This window comes from Haematobia irritans, chromosome 5 (genome assembly GCF_050003625.1).
Source record: "Haematobia irritans isolate KBUSLIRL chromosome 5, ASM5000362v1, whole genome shotgun sequence".
In the NCBI taxonomy this organism is placed as follows: Eukaryota; Metazoa; Arthropoda; class Insecta; order Diptera; family Muscidae; genus Haematobia; species Haematobia irritans.
This window is the reverse complement of record NC_134401.1, coordinates 36,873,707-36,895,049: the sequence shown is the minus strand read 5'-3', so window position 1 is coordinate 36,895,049 and position 21,343 is coordinate 36,873,707. Positions and strand designations below refer to the sequence as shown.

At 29.9% G+C, this 21,343-nt stretch overlaps 4 protein-coding genes and 1 long non-coding RNA gene across 5 annotated transcripts in view; 4 read left to right on the top strand and 1 right to left on the bottom strand.

Moving 5' to 3' along the window:
* Positions 1-7,226, top strand: part of LOC142240385 (RWD domain-containing protein 2A) — a 35,750-nt gene extending 28,524 nt beyond the window's left edge. Inside the window, exon 2 of the transcript XR_012723254.1 lies at positions 6,946-7,226. The gene's annotated coding sequence lies outside the window, so the exon portion shown is untranslated. The remainder of the gene's footprint in view (positions 1-6,945) is intronic.
* On the bottom strand, positions 1,607-7,150 carry LOC142240386 (alpha-tocopherol transfer protein-like). The gene is made up of 3 exons (XM_075312094.1): positions 6,843-7,150; positions 2,004-2,376; positions 1,607-1,939 (listed from the first exon to the last, which is right to left on the bottom strand). Exons 1-3 carry the CDS (start codon positions 7,148-7,150, stop codon positions 1,685-1,687), a joined length of 936 nt encoding a protein of 311 aa, XP_075168209.1. The 3' UTR covers positions 1,607-1,684.
* Positions 7,227-12,260: 5,034 nt separating the features above from the next.
* On the top strand, positions 12,261-14,573 carry LOC142240388 (clavesin-2). The gene is made up of 3 exons (XM_075312095.1): positions 12,261-12,676; positions 13,770-14,136; positions 14,200-14,573. The coding sequence occupies exons 1-3, from the start codon at positions 12,378-12,380 to the stop codon at positions 14,455-14,457; spliced, it is 924 nt and encodes a 307-aa protein (XP_075168210.1). The 5' UTR covers positions 12,261-12,377; the 3' UTR covers positions 14,458-14,573.
* Positions 14,574-16,910: 2,337 nt separating this feature from the next.
* Positions 16,911-17,727, top strand: LOC142241134 (uncharacterized). Its single transcript, XR_012723497.1, has 3 exons — positions 16,911-17,202; positions 17,263-17,335; positions 17,401-17,727. It is a non-coding gene; the product is annotated as an uncharacterized LOC142241134 (long non-coding RNA).
* A 1,045-nt stretch (positions 17,728-18,772) lies between these two features.
* On the top strand, positions 18,773-21,200 carry LOC142240543 (glutathione S-transferase theta-3-like). The gene is made up of 5 exons (XM_075312243.1): positions 18,773-18,830; positions 19,056-19,210; positions 19,282-19,384; positions 20,453-20,772; positions 20,945-21,200. The coding sequence occupies exons 2-5, from the start codon at positions 19,096-19,098 to the stop codon at positions 21,082-21,084; spliced, it is 678 nt and encodes a 225-aa protein (XP_075168358.1). The 5' UTR covers positions 18,773-18,830; positions 19,056-19,095; the 3' UTR covers positions 21,085-21,200.
* Positions 21,201-21,343: the final 143 nt, after the last annotated feature.

The following is a 21,343-nucleotide window of genomic DNA, read 5'->3' as shown; positions in this document are numbered from 1 at the left end:
CAAAAACAGTTTTTTGTTACAAAATTGTTATTTTTGCAATAAAAAAATAATATTTTATACAAAAATCAGTCAATTTCGTTTATATCAAGCACTGTTAATGACTATAAATCTTTAATAACCCACATTTCGAAGTTTCATTATAAAAATTTAATATAGTATAAATATAAATGTGTAAATTAAAAAAAAAAAAAAAAAAAAAAAAAAATGTTCGGTCGGAGCAGGGGTTGAACCCACGACCCTTTGCATGCAAGGCAGACATGCTAACCACTGCTCCACGTGGCAAACAAATGTATGTTTCTGTTAAATAATGTTATGTTTGCATGGGCTCGTGGGCGCTGCAAACTATGCTATATAAATGTAACTTATAACGATAATTATCTGCTGGTGACCATTACAGCTACGTAGCCCAGTGGATAGCGTGTTGGCTTACAAACTGTATGGTACTCGGTTCGATTCTCCGTGCAGGCGAAAGGTAAAATTTAAAAAAATTATAAAAGTGAATAATTTCTTCAACATTATTTGTATTACAGAAAAAGGTGCCAAGAATTAAAATATTTCGTGGAAGTGAATATAACGAGTATGTTAGGGAATGAGCACAATCGTCTTTGGGAAAAATTCTTCCAAGCATATAATATTTTTGGGCTCAAAATGCTTCCAAACATATAATATGTTCACGTAAAACAAACATATTAATGTTTCGGCAGTATCCAATAATATATGTGCTTCCTGCAAAATATGTTTGGAACATATGTTAAAGAAGCGATTTTTTTTGAGGGTGTGTGCAATCGATTATATGTGCAATCGATATGTGCAATCGATTCAGATTTAAATATAGTTCCCATATATATGTATCGCCCATTTTGCAAAATTTCGTCATAATAGCTTTATTTATTAAGCGATCTTATTCAAATTTAGCACAAAATAACCTTTTGTGGTATCAACCAAACCTGCAAAATATCATCCAAATCGGTTAAGATTTACATATAGCTCCCATATATATGCAGCGCCCGATTTTGAAAAAAAAATTGTCCCTAATAACCTTATTTTTGACCATAGTGGCCTCATTTATTAACCGATATTACTCAAATTTAGTGCAAGGTTTTCTCCTGTAATATCAACCAAACCTGCAGAATAAAATCCGAATCGGTTCACATTTAGATATAGCTCTCATATCAATGTAGCACCCGATTTTAAAAAATGTGTCCCTAATAACTTTATTTTTTACCATAGTGGCCTCATTTATTAACCGATCTTACTCAAATTTAGCACAAGATAGATAACCTTCTGTGGTTTCAACCAAACCTGGAAAATATCATCCAAATCGGTTCAGATTTAGAAATGCGGTTTATCTCTCTAACCTATACGAAATGCTTATGTTTACTAATTCAGTAGGGGTGATTTAGGGTATGATATAGTCGGCCCCGCCCGACTTTCTACTTTACTTACTTGTTTTTAATTTAGCACACGAATCTTTGAAATGTTCGTTCCTCCGTTAATGTCGCATGTCAGCTGGTCCACAAATTACAATAATATAACAGCAAATACGAAGTGCTGTTTTTATCTAACTTATTTTCTAAGAGTGTATAATCATGGGAAACCTCTCTAATTTACTTCACCCTGTTAAGGTATGAATGGATTTTATTGTAATCACTTAGTTAGGAATTCATTTATTATCAAATCAAAGTTAATCAATATCCAATTTCCGAAATGAACCTTCAATGCCAAACAATGACTCCATATTAATTTGTTTGCCCGGTCTCATATTCTCATCAACGCCAAACTGATCATCTTCGATGAAATATTCATTAAGAGCCAATAAACTTTTTTCAGTTTCTTCAATCATTTCAGGAATTGTGCCATTTGTACCACCATATTCAACAGGCAAATATTCTCTGGGTATTACTTTGTAGAGATCATCCAGGGTTTTATGGACAAAAAACTAGACAAATACGCCAATAGATTAATTCAATATGAGACTTACTAACATAGCAAATGCAACTTACTCTCTTTTGTAGTTTCTCACTCATTAAGGTTCTGGTGAAACTGAGTAGAGCTTGAGCCTCCTTGGGGCAATTAACAAAATGCACCCCCTTCATACGCATTGGAGCTGCTTTTTCGGCAAATACACCCATTTTTTTAATGAGTGTCGGTTCAAATTGTGTCAAAAATGATAGACTCATTTTGGAGAGATCAATAATTTCGATGTAGCCACTTATGACACAATTATCATCATTGTAAATTTGCCAATCCATTAGCAGACATTGGAATCGGAATAGATCAAGCATGGTAAAAATCTTGGGATCGAATTTCGAATAGTTTGTCAGTTGTACCGAAGGGCCATCTTCTCCCAAAGGTTTGGGTAGACGAACATATGTGCTGGAAAATAAAAAATTAAAAAAAAGAAAATAATAAATTAAATTAAAACAAGTATATACGGCCGTAAGTTCGGCCAGGCCGAATCTTATGTACCCTCCACCATGGATTGCGTAGAAACTTCTACGAAAGACTGTCATCCACAATTGAATTAATTGGGTTGTGGTATCTTAAAACTTCTTAACATCGTATTCTAAATTGTGAGTTAGTCCATACGTGGTATATATTAGACAAAAATCGTATGTATATGTAAGTCTACAAATAATTACGAATCGATATGGACTTTTGCACGATACGTAGTGAGCCAGAATTGAAATATGGGGGTACAATTATGAACTTGATATGGACCAATTTTTGTGTGATTGGGGATCTATTTATCTGAAGGCTATATATAACTATAAACCGATTGGACCTAGTTAGACATGGTTGTTAACTACCATATCCTAGCAGAATATACCAAATTTCAATTGACTCGGATGAAATTTGCTCCTCCAAGTGGCTCCAAAACCAAATCTCGGAATCGGTTTATATGGGAGCTATATATGATTATGGACTGATATGGACCACTTTTAGCATGGTTGTTAAATATCATATACTAATATCACGTACCAAATTTCAACCGAATCGGATGAATTTTGCTCTTCCAAGGGGCTCCGGAGGTCAAATCTGGGGATCGGTTTATATGGGAGCTATATATAATTATGGACCGATTTCGACCAATTTTTGCATGGGTGTTTGAGGCCATATATTAACACCACGTGGGTCCGGAGGTCAAATCTGGGGATCGGTTTATATGGGGCTATATATAATTATGGACCAATGTGGACCAATTTTTGCATGGTTATTAGAGATCATATACTAACACCATGTACCAAATTTCAGCCGGATCGGGTGAAATTTGGTTCTCTTAGAAGCTCCGCAAGCCAAATCGGGGGATCGGTTTATATGGGGGCTATATATAATTATGGACCGATGTGGACCAATGTGGACATTTCTAACTCGAGATATAATGTGTTTAGTGAAAAAAGAGCGAAAATTTAAAAATAACTGTTCCATAAAAAATTTTTAAATTTAAAATTTTTTTCGAATTCAGCAGCTCAAAATACATAAAAGTTGATTTTCATCAAGTGTACATTTTGAGTGTAAACTAATGTTATTGAAGTTAAGCAAAACTCTCGAACTTAGGTATGTAGTAGAGGTGTACACGTGACACGAAATTGTCGTGACTGACGAAAATTTTCGTGCGTGAGTCGTGAGTCACGCTCATGACAACAGCGTGAGTGTGCGTGATTAACAAAACAAAATGTCGTGCGTGAGCGTGAGTCACGAAAATAATATCTTTGTGAGTGTCCGTGAGTAACGAATTACACTCACGAAAATATTTCTGCTCACCACAATAAAACGCTTAAGAGTTAAATTCAATTACAATTTTAGTGACACCTGGGATGTTAAGAGTTTAATAACTCTCTCGATTTTAATAATACTCATGTTTTCAGACACTTCGGTAAGGTAAATTAATCATAAAATTATTCGTGAGTCACGATATTTTTCGTGAGTTGCGATATTTTTCGTGAGTCACGACGTTTTCTTGCGTGAGTGTGCGTGAGTACAAATTTTCTTTTCGTGAGTGTGCATGAACTCAGTCCTACCAAAAAATATCGTGCGTGAGTATGATTTTTCAGTCATGAGTGTGCGTGAGCGTGAGTAAACTATTACTCACGTGCACACCTCTAGTATGTAGTACTTCAGGCTTTCAGGCTAAGGAATGTATTAACATACACTCGGTAGAAAAAACTCTGCAAAAAACAGCATTAGGTGTCTGCTGCTACATTTTTCTAATTATACAATTATTTTTCGAGCTTTATGGACAGATATAGATTAAGGAACATGGTTAATAGAGCCATCGAAAAGAAAACGCCAGATACCAATCTATACACGCCTGGACTGTACATGTTTCGGTTCGGGCGAATGAACCTTTCCACAGCCTTTAGTATAGATCTGGCTGGGAGAGATAACTCAATTTTTCTCCATTTCGTAAAATGTGTACACTCAAAAAACCAGTGAACCCATCAAGAAGGAAAATGTTGGTTAATTTTAGAAATTTTACGTAAATTTTCGAAAATTTTAACCAAACATTTGACATAATTATTATTTTTTTTTTCACTGGATAATAACAATTTTGTAGTTTGAAATTGAAGTTCAAAATCAAGATTGCCTTTAGCGACATACGAAGTACAAGATGGTCACCTTTGAGGTAAAATTTACAAATTTTAAGAAATTCTGAACTATTTACTTTGTCGTTCCATTTGTTGCCTATGACAAAAATTTCTATTGAAATAAAGTTGTGACAAAATTTTCTATAGACAGAAAATTGTGACAAATTTTTCTAAAGAAAAAAAAATGTTGACAAAATTTCCTATAGAAATAAAATTGTGACAAAATTTTCTATAGAAATAAAATGTTGACAAAATTTTCTATAGAAATAAAATGTTGACAAAACGTTCTGTAGAAATAAAATGTTGACAAAATTTTTTTTGAGATATAATTGTAACAAAATTTTCTTTAGAAATAAAATGTTGACAAAACGTTCTATAGAAATAAAATGTTGACAAAACGTTCTATAGAAATAAAATGTTGACAAAATTTCCTAAAAAACATTTTGAGAAAATTTTCTGTAATAATAAAATTTTGAGAAATTTTTCTATAGAAATAAAATTTTGATAAAATTTTCTATAGAAATAAAATTTTGAGAAAATTTTCTATAGAAATAAAATTTTGAGAAAATCTTCTATAGAAATAAAATGTTGACAACATTTTTTCAAGAAATAAAATTTTGAGAAAATTTTCTATAGAAATAAAATTTTGACAAAATGTTGTATAGAAGTAACATTTTGACAACATTTTCTATAGAAATAAACTTTTGACAAAATTTGCTATAGAAATAACATTTTGAGAAAATTTTCTATAGAAATAAAATTTTGAGAAAATTTTCTATAGAAATAAAATTTTGAGAAAATGTTCTATAGAAATAAAATTTTGACAAAATATTCTATAGAAATAAAATGTTGACAAAATGTTCTATAGAAATAAAATTGTGACAAAACTTTCTATAGAAATAAAATTCTGACAAAATTTTGTATAGAAATAAAATTTTGACAAAATTGTTTATAGAAATAGAATGTTGACAAAACGATCTATAGAAATAAAATGTTAACAAAACGTTATATAGAAATAAACTTTTGAGAAAATTTTCTATAGAAATAAAATATTGAGAAAATTTTCTATAGAAATAAAATTTTGAGAAAATTTTTTGTAGAAATAAAATTTTGACAAAATGTTCTATTGAAATAAAATAAAGTTTTGAGAAAACTTTCCATAATAATAAAATTCTGAGAAATTGTTCTATAGAAATAAAATTTTAACAAAATTTTTTATAGAAATAAAATTTTGACAACATTTTTTAAAGGAATAAAATTTTGACAAAATTTTCTATAGAAATAAAATTTTGAGAAAATGTTCTATAGAAATAAAATTTTGACAAAATGTTGAAAAAATGTTCTATGGAAATAAAATTTTGACAAAACTTTCTATAGAAATAAAATTCTGACAAAATTTTGTATAGAAATAAAATTTTGACAAATTTTTTTATAGAAGTAAAATTTTGACAAAATGTTCTACAGAAATAAAATTTTGACAAAATTTTTTATAGAAATAAACTTTTGGCAAAATTTCCTATAGAAATAACATTTTGAGAAAATTTTCTATAGAAATAAAATTTTGAGAAAATTTTCTATAGAAATAAAATTTTGAGAAAATTTTTTGTAGAAATAAAATTTTCACAAAATGTTCTATTGAAATAAAATAAAGTTTTGAGAAAACTTTCCGTAATAATAAAATTTTGAGAAAATTTTCTATAGAAATAAATTTTAACACAATTTTTTATAGAAATAAAATTTTGACAACATTTTTTAAAGGAATAAAATTTTGAGAAAATTTTCTATAGAAATAAAATTTTGAGAAAATCTTCTATAGAAATAAAATGTTGATAAAACTTTTTCAAGAAATAAAATTTTGACAAAATGTTCTATAGAAATAAAATATTGACAAAAGGTTCTATAGAAATAAAATCTTGACAAAATTTTCGATAGAAATAAAATTCTGACAAAATTTTGTATAGAAATAAAATTTTGACAAAATTTTTTATAGAAATAAAATTTTGACAAAATGTTCTATAGAAATAAAATTTTGACAAAATTTTTATAGAAATAAAATTTTTGACTAAGTTTTCTATATAAATAAAATTTTGAAAAGATTTTCTACAAAAATAATTTCTGACAAAACTTTCTATAGACATAAAATTTTCAAAATTAAGTTTTTTGTTTGGAAGTCTTTTGTCATTATTTTTGGCTCGAGTGGCAAAATTAGATTATTTTTGGCTCGAGTGGCAAAATGCATATGCATATACTCACCCAGTTCGACACAGTTGTATTTCTTTCTCCCCCATTATTTTATCGCCAAATAATTCCGGCATCATGGTTTTAATTGTATAGAAATAATCTATTTTTGATTTAGCTTTTTCCAGACTATATTTGCATCCCCTAAGGAATGATACCAAGAATTGATCATCAGTGCGAGATTTCAAATGGGGTTGCTTATCCAGCCATGTACGTAAGGCAGAAATATCATCAGCCATTCGACTGTCTACCTCATTTAATTCTTCCTTGGCCACCTTCTTTAGAGCATCGTTCAAAGGTCGTATCTCCAGTTTTGCTGTCATGGTTATATGTCCTAGAGAAAATTACTACTATATTGTATCGCCTATAAATAAAGACTACAGAATTTTTTAGCAAAAATTTCTTTGATACAGGGGCTAATCAATGGTGTTCGATTGGAACTAATTAGTGGTTACGATAACAATAACTGGCTAATCTTAATTGTTTGTAGGTATAAATATTCGCAAACGACCACGAATACTTACGATAAGTATTTTGTCTACATTGACATTTAAATATCCGCAGTGGAGAGGGTCTCTGTTTGCAGACTTTTTGAAAGTGAACTGCGATTTTTGTGGTGATGAGAAAACTTTCCATAGAAATAAAATTTTGAGAAAATTTTCTATAGAAATAAAATTATGACAAAATTTCTTATAGAAATGAAATTATTATTGTTGTTTTTGATTTCAGCTTAAAACTACGCATTGACTAAACTACAAGTGTAGCTTAACCAACAGATGAAAAGTATGCTTGACAAATTTATTTGGGCAAAACCCTATAGACTGTAAGATGGTTAGATGGACAGCTGTTTCGGAATTATCACATTCCTCATCAGCATCCTCTACTTGCAGCAAAACTATCAACTAATTATGAGAACAAATTCGGGCAGTTCACTAAATCCAAAATGAACTACACTTGAACCTCTCTAAAAAAGGTTTTGATAGTCGGCTATTGCCTAAGCAATTTCTTATAGAAATGACAAAATTTCTTATAGAAATGAAATTATGACAAAATTTCTTATAGAAATAAAATTTTGAGAAAATTTCTTATGGAAATTTTGGCAAAATTTCGTCAAGAAATGAAATCTTGACAAAATTTCCTCTAGAAATGAAATTTTGAGAAAATTTTATATAGAAATACAATTTTGACAAAATTTTATATAAAAATAAAATTTTGACAAAATTTCCTATACAAATGAAATTTTGACAAACTTTCCTATAGAAATGAAATTTTGACAAAATTTCCTATAGAAATGAAATCTTGAGAAAATTTCCTATAGAAATGAAATTTTGAGAAATTATTCTATAGAAATGAAATTTTAAGAAAATTTTCTATAGAAATGCAATTTTATATATATCTTATAGAAATGACAAAATTTCTTATAGAAATGAAATTATGACAAAATTTCTTATAGAAATAAAATTTAGAGAAAATATCTATCTTATGGAAATTTTGGCAAAATTTCCTCAAGAAATGAAATCTTGACAAAATTTCCTCTAGAAATGAAATTTTAAGAAAATTTTCTATAGAAATACAATTTTGACAAAATTTTATATAAAAATAAAATTTGGACAAAATTTCCTATACAAATGAAATTTTGACAAACTTTCCTATAGAAATGAAATTTTGACAAAATTTCCTATAGAAATGAAATCTTGAGAAAATTTCCTATAGAAATGAAATTTTGAGAAATATTCTATAGAAATGACATTTTAATAAAATTTTCTATAGAAATGCAATTTTTACAAAATTTTCTATAAAAATGAAATTTTTGAAAAAAATCGTATAGAAATGAAATTTTTTAAAAATTTCGAATAGAAATGACATTTTTCAAAAATTTCGCATAGAAATGAACATTTTCAAAAACTTCCTATAGGAATAAAATTTTTCCTATGGAAATGAAAATTTTGAAAAATTTCCGATAGAAAAGAAATTTTTACACAATATTTGATAGAAATAAAATGTTAAAATTTTAGAAATGGAATTTAGAAAAATTTTTTATAGAAATGAAATTTTGACAAAAGTTCCTATAGAAATGAAATTTTGAGAAAATTTGAGAAGTGAAATATTGACAAAATTTCTTATACACGCAAAGAAAAAAAAACGTTTGGAAGACGTGTACAGAAACTGTTTTTCTTTTGTTAGTTTTTTGAATTTCTTCAAAAATTTTAAACTTTTTTCACCAAAAAAATTCGTTTGTTACAACATTTTTATTATTTTCAATAAAAAAAATATTTTCGAACCAACAACACAGTCCATTTCGTTTATATCAAGCACTGTTCTTTTCTGACTTTAAGTCTTTAATAAGACACATTTTACAGTTTCATAGTATAAATTTAATATAGTAGTATGTAATGTTGACCACCTTTTCGGAATCTTCCGAACATATATGTAAAAAAAACAAAATTTTTTTTTTGTGTTCGGTCGAAGCAGGGCTCGCATACCAGGACCCTTGGTATGCAAGGCGGACCTAGCAACCAAAGCTCCACGGTGCCCAACTAAATGTATGTTTCTGTTAAATAAAGTTTGTTTAATCGGGTCGTGGGCGCCGCAAGCTATGCTATATAAATATAACTTATGTGGATAATTGTCTATTGGTGACAATAACAGCTACGTAGCCCATTATTTTTTTGCGTGTAGAAATGAAATTGTGACAAAAAAGAAATGAACTCCTATAGAAATGAAATTTTGACAAATTTCCTATAAAAATGACATTTTAACTAAAATTCCTATAGAAATGAAATTTTGAGAAAATTTCTTGTACGAATGAAATTTAGACAAAATTGCGTATAGAAATGAAATTTTGACAAAGTTTCTTATAGAAATGAAATTTTGACAAAATTTCTTATAGAAATGAAATTTTTCATAAATTTCCTAGAGAATAGGAATTTTGAGACAATTTCATTTCCTCAGAAATGAAATTTTGAAATTTTATAAATGAATTTTTCTAAAATAGAAATGAACTGTTGATAAAATTTCTTATAGAATAAAATGTTGACAAAATCTCCTAAAGAAATGAAATTTTGACAAGGTTAGGTTGGGTTAAGTTAGGTATGGTGGCAGCCCAATATTTCAGGCTCACTTAAACTATTCAGTCCATTGTGATACCACAGTGGTGAACTTCTCTCTTATTACTGAGTGCTGTCCGATTCTATGTTAAGTTCAATGACAAGGAACCTCCTTTTTATAGCCGAGTCCGAACGGCGTTCCACATTACAGTGAAACCATTTAGAGAAGCTTTGAAACACTCAGAAATGTCACCAGCATTACTGAGGTGGGATAATCCACCGTTGAAAAACTTTTTGGTGTTTGGTCGAAACTGGGTTTGAACCTACGACCCTGTGTATGCAAGGCGGGTGACTGAAATTTGGCAAAATTTCCTATGGAAATGAAATTTTGACAGAATTTCCCATAGATATGGTATTTTGACAAATTTTCTATATAAATGAAATATTGACTAAATTCCGTATAGAAATGAAATTGGACAAAAATTTCCTATAGAAATGAAATATTGACTAAATTTTCTATAGAACCGAAATTTCAAAATAAATAGAAATAAAATTTTAAGAAGATGATTCATTTTGGGTCTCATATGCTAACTTCTTATGAAAATTAAAAATTCGGATTATTGTTCGCTAGACTATGAAGCACAAAAATATAACAGAGGACATTGACTGCTGTTTTTAGCCGATGTCTTTCTATGACTGTATCATTTAAATTTAAGTAATGTTTCCGATATTTGACTATAAAAGTACACAGTTTAAGTTACTGACGAAATGTTGACACATAATGACGACAATTATTTGTTCTTCAATTCGCCATCCATCCATCCATTTCTGCACAGTAATGCTGGTACATCTAATCACTCAATAATGCTAACAATCAATATATAACCCCACCATAAACAAAACTCTGTTTGTATAGAAACACTCTCTACATTTGTGCATGCACTATATAAAAAGGTAAAAAATATCAATACATTTGCACATATGTATTAAAGTTGTATACATTCAAACAAATTTATTTTCATTTTCAGCTGGAATAACGATAAATAAGTAAAAAACATTTAATATTGAATGTCATGTTAACTGGGGGAAAACAAGTCGTTTTTTTATGGATCTGAGACTTTTTCGGTTATAATCGTGTCGCCCGCACATGTGTGTTTGCAAAAACAAAAATATGTACACGAAAAAAAACTGGATTCCTGAATATTTGTATAGCGGTTTTATCACGCGGATAAAAAATTAGGAGGCTGAAAGAGTGCCTGCAGACAGAGAAGGAATATGATCACCCCACACATGTTTAAAGAGCAAAATGCTATTTTTGGACGGTGAACGTTTTCCTATAGAAATGAAATTTTGACAAAATTTCCTATAGAAATGAAATTTTGACAAAATTTCCTATAGAAATGAAATTTTGACATAATTTCCTATAGAAGTGAAATTTTGACAAAGTTTCCTATAGAAATGAAATTTGACAAAATTTCCTATAGAAATGAAATTTTGACAAAATTTCCTATAGAAATGAAATTTTGACAAAATGTTCTATAGAAATGAAATTTTGACCAAATTTCCTATAGAAATGAAATTTTGACAAAAATTCTTATGGAAATAAAATTTTGACAAAAATTCCTATAGAAATGAAATTTCGACAAAATTTTCTATAGAAATTAAGTTTTGAAAAAATTTCGTATAGAAATGAAATTTATGCAAAATTTCCTATAGAAATGAAAATTTTTAAAAATTTCCTATAGAAATGAAATTCAAAAAGTTCCTATAGAAATGATATTCTCAGGTTTCATTATGCACACCAGTTTCGATAAAAATTATACTTTTGTACTTGTTTTAGCTACATTTGGAGTAAAAAAGTACCTATTCTTGCATTTGGTGCCATTTTTAACATTTATTTATTTAAACCTTCTACCTTCACTCGATCAAATTTTGCCATGAAGTGCTACCTCACCCACTATATTCTTCTGATTGGGCCCTCCGTAAGAGTAAAAATGCCACTCGTTGGAAACAAATGTCAGTACAATGAGAGGTGATCATCACTATGGAAGTGACTATTATGACTATTATGATGGAAGTGACACTTTCTCAAGAAAGCAAGAAACTGTTTAAAGCAACATTGGGTAGTGATTGAGTATATCCAAACTGCGTATTTTTGCATGTGTATTTAAACATACGATAAACATAAATTAATATAATTTGGTCGGTTATTTCGATACAGTTAATCGGACAGCGACAATATCTTATCAATTAAAATAACACTAAGGGAAGCTAAGTAAGAAGGTGTGTACGTACATTCAGACCGTATGTATGTATGTAAGAAAGATCACAATGTCATACACCTGAAAAGTAAAAGAAATGGGCTAAATATCAATTACTCACACGCGCCTATATCCGCAAAGAAGAAAAAAGTACATTTAAGGTAGTATCGGTTTCGATTCGCATCTGTCGAGTAAAAAATTTAGTCTCTCTTCAGCACTTGTACTGTTCATCTACAGAAAATATGGCCCAGTTAAGACCATTAAATCCTGAACTGGAAGAAGTTGCCCGAAAAACTTTGAATGAGGTTAAATCTAGAATACCTGACGATTTGGAAGCTTTACGTTCATGGATTCAAAAGGAACCTCATCTGAAGGCTCGTACCGACGATCAGTTTTTGATTGCGTTCTTACGTTTTAGCAAATATAGTTTGGAGAGTGCGAAAAAGCGTATTGATTATTTCTACACCTACAAATCGTCGGCTAAAGATTTGATTAAGTCCCGGCGTATTGATGATAAGCTCATAGATATTGCTCAATCTGGGTGAGTTGGTTTTTAAGTGGATTGCAATTAATTTCAATTAATGCCGGAACTGACCACTATCAATATGATTTCTATAGAACCAATGGAAAAAGTGAACATTATTTTTTCTAAATTTTCTGGATATATAGGTGAAAAGTGGAAAAGGATCTTCCGTATTTATCCTATATGTCTAGGTTAGGTATATCCAGTTGTTTTAGTCTGGCCCCACTAGGGAAATATTTGATCAAGTTGAGCATCAAACATTTTTCCAGGATCATTTCGGATATATGTGGATACCGTTTTTGGAGAATACTCCTATCGTGATTTTATATACCCACTTTGAAATAAAAATGGTTGCTGGTTTGGCCATGGCAACGAATTCATTTTTGATATCAGTCAAATATTTGCCCAGTGTGACGGTACCGGTAGCACGGTTGTCCCAGATGGTAGAATTCTAGCAAAAATGGTAGTTTTTTTACTGTTTGGTAAAATTCTTAAAGTTTTAATAGATATTGCAACTAACAGGTACAACAATTTTCTATAGAAATAAAATTTTGACAACATTTTTTTTCGAAATAAAATTTTGTGAAAATTTTGAGAAAATTTTCTATAGAAATAAAATTTTGACAACATTTTATAAGGAAATAAAATTTTGACAAATTTTTCTATAGAAATAAAATTTTGACAACATTTTATAAAGAAATAAGATTTTGACAAAATTTTATAAAGATATAAAATTTTGACAAAATTTTCTATAGAAATAAAATTTTAATTTTATTGATCCTAGATTTAAATGTCTTTATTTTAAAGAAGCCGCATCTTTGACTCGGAATAATTCCCAAAATTCTTAAGGACAGGTCAAAATCTTTGGATCCATGTAAACTTTGTTTGAGTGTACTAAGAAATATTGCAATGAAGTTACTATGAATGGCTTCCGGTGTATTTGTTGTTGTTTGTTGATAATGCAGCAAGATTATCTCCTAGATTTATTGTCCACAATAATATATTATTAATAAAAATGTTATTATCTTTAGAATATCTACAGTTTAACTCTCATTGTATATCATAACTAAATATAATCAAGACAATAACCGATGTATTATTTTCTCTATAGCATTTTCTGCTCTCTACCAAAACCTCAAGGTCTTGGAGGACCTCGTATACATTTTATGCGTATGGGCAACATTAATCCCGCCATTCATACTGTCCAAGATGTTTTCCGTTTTCATGCAATGCGTTGTGAAATTGAAACCAATACCGATGATAATTGGAACATAAGTGGTGTTTTAGAAATTATCGACTTTTCCAAAATCCCCTTTGGTTTTCTGAAGCAATTCGAACCAACACTATTCCGACAAATGGCATCATTCTTGGAATTTGGTATACCGACTAATTTATTAGGTACACATATTGTCAATGCCTCCAAAGAGGCCCAAATTATATTGGGACTGATACGAAATGTCATGAAGCAAAAGGAATTGGTAAGGAAAATGCACACAAATTGAATGAGTAGAAGATCTCTAATTTGTTTGTATATTTTTCAGTTGAATATTCATCCCACTTTGGAGTCTTTACAACAAGCTATTGGCAAAGAATATTTACCAGCTGAATACGGTGGTACGAATAGTTCTTTCGAAGAGTCTGAAAAGAATTTTGAAAAACTTATGATGAGCTATAAATCGTATTTCGACGAAGATGAGAAATATGGTGTCGACGAAAAATTGCGCCAAGGAGAGAATAATGTTTCCGAATTGTTTGGTGGCAGTGCTAGTGGTTCATTCCGAAAGTTAGATATAGATTAAATGTTTTCGGTTTTATAATTCCCATGTTTAGACCTATTAAACTATTTTCATTTTTTTAATAATAAAAAGTTAAAATTAAATGCAAGTAAAATTCAAAACTGTTAAGAGCAAAACAATTTTTTTATTCGAGATCATCCCATTTTTATGCCATCCACCATGGGAATGGGAGGTATACTAATTTTTTTATTGCGTTTGTAACGCAACGAAGTATTGGCCTACTACTTCCGAAGTCAAACCTGGGGATTGGCTTCTATGGAGGCTCTATACAAATAATTATGGAACGACATGGACATATTTTGGCGTATGAATAATAACAATTGCCTATGACAAGGTATCTTAAAATATTGTCTTCTAATTTGTAAATAAAAATAAGACATTAAATACCTATATAAGCCTCTAGAGTTCTTGATCTTTTTTATGTAGACGAGTAATTAAAGGGCCAAATTTCAAAACGATCGTATGAAATTTGTTCCTCCATGAGATTTCAGAAGTCAAATCTTGGTTTAGATGGGGGCTTTATATACCCAGCAAAAAAATTTGGAAGTTCTTCTTTATTTTAACTACACAGGAAGTCCTTTTAGTTCATTTTTTATAACTCGATTTTTTCATATTTTTAATAGGTAATTTATTTTTTTTTTTTGTTTCAAATAGGTTAAAACAAGTGACAAATTAATAAAATGGTACAACTTATTAAAATTTTGTCGAAAAACAAATGTAAAATCCATTCGAGAAGAATTGCGAATTTTTAAAAATTTGGAGGACAAACGTTCCAGACAAGCGTTAGAATGCAATAAAAATCATAAAAAAAATTATAAAAAATTATTTATTTTGCAAAATATCATTCACATCCAAACCACTGAATTCAGATCACACCTTAAGAAGTGATGCAAAATCAGTGCAACGGCTGTTGAAATGGAGAACATGCGTCCTATGACAAACCCATGTTAAATTCATCGCTTCTGCGCCAATTTTGCACCACTTCCATACAAAGCGAACATTTTCAATACTTTTTTTGTCGACGCTTTTTTGCTGGGTACTTATGGCCCGATATGGAGCAATTTTTACATGGTTCTTGGAGAGCATATACTAACATCGCGAACCAAATTTTAACTCTATCGAATCAAAACTTTTTCCTCCATGAGGCTTAAGAAGTAAAATCTGGAGACTAATTATGTACCGGAGGACAAATCTGAGGATCGCTTTATATGGGGACTATATATATTTATGGACCGCAGGTCAAATTTGTGGACCGGTTTTATGGGTGCTATATAGTTGTTAGAGGGCATATACTGACATCGCGTATCAAATTGTACAGGGGTCTGATGAGTTTTGCTCCTCGATTTATATGGGAGCTACATATAATTATGGACCGATATGAAAACATTTTTTCATGATTGCTAGGGGGAATATACTTAGATCGCATATCAAATTTTAGCAGAATCTGATGAAATTTGCACCTCCGAGAGGCTCCGGAAGTCAAATCTGGGGACCGGTTTATATGGGAGCTACAAAAAGTTATGGACCGATATCAACCAATTTTTGCATGTTTGAAAGAAAGCACATGCTGAAAACTCGTACCAATTTCAAACGGATCGGATGAAACTTGCTCTTCCAACAGGCTCCGAGAGTAAAATCCCCCAGATTTATATGGGTGGTTCGATAAGGCCCATTTGCAATAATACACGACCTACTTGTACCAAGTTTCAACAAGTCGATAGCTTGTTTCATTCAGAAGTAATAATGACAGACAGACGTACGGTCGGACGGACACCTCTAGATAGACTCAGAATTTCACCACAAACCAGAATATATACTTTATGGGGTCTGAGGCCAATATTGTTACAAACAGAATGAAAAAGTTAGTTTACCCCATCCTATGGTAGAGGGTATTCAAATAGCTGTTTATTCTTATAAGAACTTATGTTTCCTAGTTTCAAACGGATATAATGTTCCAATAAGGACTATACACGCAAAATTTTTTTCTCATTCAATCACGAAATTAATTGATCCAATTAATTTTTTAATTGAAATGTCTTCAATCACATTAAAAAATTAGTTGAAAGTCAATTAAAACATTAATTGATCCAATTAATAAATTAATTAATACTATCAGTTTTGTGGTAGATTTGTGTTTCAATTAAAAATTTTGTTGAATCAATTAAATTTTTAATTGAATATTTTTTTTTAAACTCAGTTAAGACTTTAATTGGAAAAAATTTGGTGACATATTTTTCCGTGTATGCACCAATCAGACCAATATTTCAATGCCTTACACACACATACTGTACCGCCCATCCAATGGTGGTATATAAACGAATTATTGGACAAGTGGGTAGAAGTCATATTTTGTTAACAAAACCGGCCATGTGAATAGTATCTGCTTTAGAGAATGCTTGGCAAGATCGACCCAATAAACACAGGATGAGCGTTTTTCAAATGCAACAACTGTTCAGTTTGAGGGTAAATATAATTGTCAACATAAATTCAACATGACTTGAAATAGCTCATCTTCAATACATCTTCAAATTGTTTGCGAATTACTTCCAATTTGCCAAAATGTTGACGAAATCTTTGAAAAGGTGTTGAAGATAATATGAGAAAACTTTGACAAAACACTACCCTAGATTGCAACGAAAAAACCATGTGGTTTTCAATACTTATTTGTGCAACGAAGTTCGTGGTCAATTGCAAGAAATAAAAAAATGGAAAATTTTAGACAAATAACCAAATAGTTTATAAAAATAGGTAAGAGAAAATAAAAAATGAAATAAAACTTTAAGGATGTCACTAAATCTCTCTTTGCAGAAAACTAAAATTATCGATTCTACGTTCTTGAAAACATTAAAAAGCTGACCAATGAAATAGTTTATAATAATTGGTACGTCAATATGAAAAATTAAATCAACACTTTAAAGAAGTCACTAAATTTAAATCTCTTTGCAGAAAACTAAAATCTTTGGATGCTACATTCTTGCAAACAATAAGAAGCTGACCAATAAAAATGAGTGGCTTATCAACAAGAAAAAGTTTCCAGAAACATTACAAGTGCAACCAATTAAAATTGTTAAAAACAACAAATTGTTGAAATCAACAACTTCTGGATGAAAATGTGTATCACATCGTCAGTTTAATTCATATGCTATTATCAGTTTAAAATGGATATTTTGTGAATTCCTTCTGCTGGATATCAATTCTAACACGCGGTCCAGTACGTTCCTAATTTCAAATTGCCCGCATGTTAATAAAAGGAAGGAACCAAAAGGAAGGAAATCGAATTATCAATGCAAAAGTGTTTACTAATAATGTTGAAGATATTTAAACTTTTGTTGTTTGTTTTTTTTTTTGTTCTTATTTGTTGGTATGTTTAATAAGATTATTATTTATTATTTATCAATTGGTATTGTAGTGTATTATGTAGTGTAGTGTATTATTATATATTTTATTTTGATGAAAATGAATAAATTATACAAAATTCATAGAATTTTGGCTTTGACTTTCAATTTGAAGTGGGGATATCATTCATACAAATTTAGGTTGAAATGTATTTGCAACGATGTTAATTTTGAATTTGACTCGCATCGAAAATTGTTTGACAAATTATTGAGTAGCGATGCATTTCAATTTGAGGATAACACTTGAGATATTATTGCTAATGTGTTGAATTTCACTGTTGAGGGTAATGTCTGTTTTTTGTTGAGAACGCGATTTTCTCAACAATTTCTCAACTTGAATATTACCCTAATCCTTTGAAAAAATGTTTGAAAAATTGTTGAAATTTAGCATTTTTCAAACGTTTGTGTTTATTGGGGAGAGACATAAAGAGTTACCAGATAACATTTGTTAGTTTGTTGTTTTCGAATCTGTTTGTAAAAGAGAGGAAATCTAAAAATCCACATTTTATGAAATTACAACAACAACAATAAATATATCATTTAATGTAAATAATAAAACATTCTAATTTTTTAAACACTCTATTTTTCGCAGAATTTCCCTGTTCAGTTCTCTGCCGGCTTTAAGAAACGTAAGGAAAATAGGATTTAGAACCTACTGTGTAGTAAAATATATTCTTTTATATAAATCTTTTCATTCTATTAAATTTTTTGGCAGACAATTTGAAATTATAACAGCCGATGCCTTTATAAATAATTTATCAGAACAGCGCTTCGACCGCAACGTCGGTAATACCAAAGCTGCAGGCATTGTGCGACATCTATACGGTTGACATTTGTTGTTTTCGTAGAAGAGAAATTTTCGTCCTCTTGTCTTTTTATTCTCTCTGATTATAAGATCACTATGCTCTAGACAGCTGATAACTAAAAAAAGCTTAAATTGAACTTTAGACACTTCTCTTGGGTGAAACTATTTGCATATTAAGGTGAGTACTATGTTCGGTTTTTTCACCAAAACACGAAATTAAAAGTACAAATATATTTATGAAGACGATTATATTTTGATCGAGTCTTGTCAAATAATGGATGGAAAAGACCCAAGGATTTGATTGCAAATAATTTTATATTTCTAAATTAGTTAATTAAAAAAAGTAACCGTGAAAACAAGCTGGTTTTCAGCTTGAAAACTGAACATAGTACTCAGCTTTAGTTATTATATCGGATAGTTTGATGTAAAGCACAAATTAAAATGTCCAAAGTAAAATATTTTTATGATTTAATGTCCCAGCCATCCAGAGCTCTTTGGATTGCCTTGCAATTGGGAAAAACTCCATACGAAGATTGTCCAGTGGCACTAAGGATATGTAAGAAAATATGGAATTCGTTCTAATAACCATGTGTAGATAACTAATTTAGGAGAATCTCAATATTTTAGTTGAACAGAAAACAGAGGAATACAAAAAAATCAATCGTTTTCAGAAGGTTCCTTGTTTAGTAGATGGATATTTTCATTTAAGTGAATCGGTGGCAATGCTAAGGTAAATTATATATAAAGGTGGGTGCTTTTTGTATAATGTGTATAATGCAGTAACGGCTTGCGTATCCATTACTAAAAGAAAACAAGCCTAATATACAAGGGTTTTAAAATAGGTTTTAAAATTTTGGTTTAAATCACTTTAGTACAAGTTGGCCAACTTTCCAATTTTTGGTCAGCGTGTATATATTTCTATTCTAGACACAAAATATAATATACCATTTTATGTCGGAAAGGCCTATCTTTGGAGTTACGCACCCCGAAAATTTTCATTATTTTCTATATTGAATTTAGTACCCAACGTACATAATCTACCTAAAAGTTATATATGGTATCCAAATAATGGGCAATAAAATTTATGTTTAGAATTCATATAAAAAACTTCATAACCATTGACCCGGAGAGGCCACGGGTCCTAAAATTGTTGACCCTTTCTTATATAAGCAATATGGTACTCATATTAAAGCTTATTTCGAGTACAGAATTTTCACTCACATCCATTTGAAAAAACATAGCGTTTCATCATGGAACGGGTTTTTATTTAATAAAAAATATCGATAATTAAATTTTTTACATAGCCTATATCTCGAAAATCAAGTCCAAAATAACGAATTTTTCTATAATATATATATTTTTTTAAATCCGAGGTCGATATCTAGAAAACTTTCCGCAAAATTTTTACTCCGAATTTTCTCTTTAAAATACAAAGTTTTTAATTTTTTAAGTAAAAATGCAGTCATATATACCAAAAAGACTATTTTCTAAATAAATACCAATTTTCAGGAGTCGATATCTCGGAAGCTAGCTTTTTAACTTAATTTTTTTTTCTCTTTAAAATATACTATTTTTACTAAATACGCAAAAATTTTAAGAAATTTTAGAAAAAAATGCAGACATAGTTTCAAGGGTCGATATCTCGAAAACTAGGCCTTTTCATCAAATTGGTTACTTACATTTTTTTTAAATGCACTCTCCTACCAAAAAACAAAATACAATTTTAATAACTTGTGTTCAAGTAGATTTGTTCCACATCATAATATGCGGTATATTTATATTGAATAAATCTTTACAGATATTTGTCCGATAAAGGTCTATTTAGCGAACATCTATACCCCAAGGATATTAAATCTCGTGCCCGAGTTGATGAGTTTTTGGAATGGCACCATTTAACAATACGATACGGTTGTGCATTTTATTTTGCACGTCTATGGCTTTATCCCATGAATGGTTTAGCAGAAAAGCCCTCACCTAAGACAACTGAGAAATTATTAAATGAAATGGAAAATAATTTAAAATTGGTGGAAACGATATGGTTGAAAAATTCAGATTTTGTTAGTGGAAACAAATTGACTGTAGCTGACTTGTTTGGTGCTTGTGAAATTGAACAGACCAGTAAGTATTAAATGTTTGCAAAAAAACCCATTTAAAAATACAAAAAAAAATACTGAATCTCTATGAATTTCCATTTCAAAATGTTGATCAAAAATCGACAATATTATTAAAATTTTTATTTGTTTTTAAGTGTAATTAATTCCTTCCTATATCCATTACATTTTCTTTTTAGGACTTTGTAAATATGATGTATCTGAAAAATTTCCCAAAATTTCGGCATGGTTATCTAGAATACGTGAAGAGGCAAATCCTTACTACGACAAAGGTCATGAATTTATTTATAAAAAATCTGGATTATTTCCAAAAGCTTAACTTAATTTGTTATAGATAAATATAACAACTGTAGAAATTATGAATGTACATAAATTAAAATTAATCGCTACATTTTTTTTAATGCGAAATAAATACTTTTTTATTTTAATATTTTACGCACACATATATGTCGATATTAGAGGTGTGCGCGTGACACGAAATTGTCGTGACACGCGTGATTCCCGCGTGAATCACGTGAGTCGTGAATAAAATCTGAAGCAACTTTCGTGAATGTGCGTGAATGGGACTAAAAGAAATA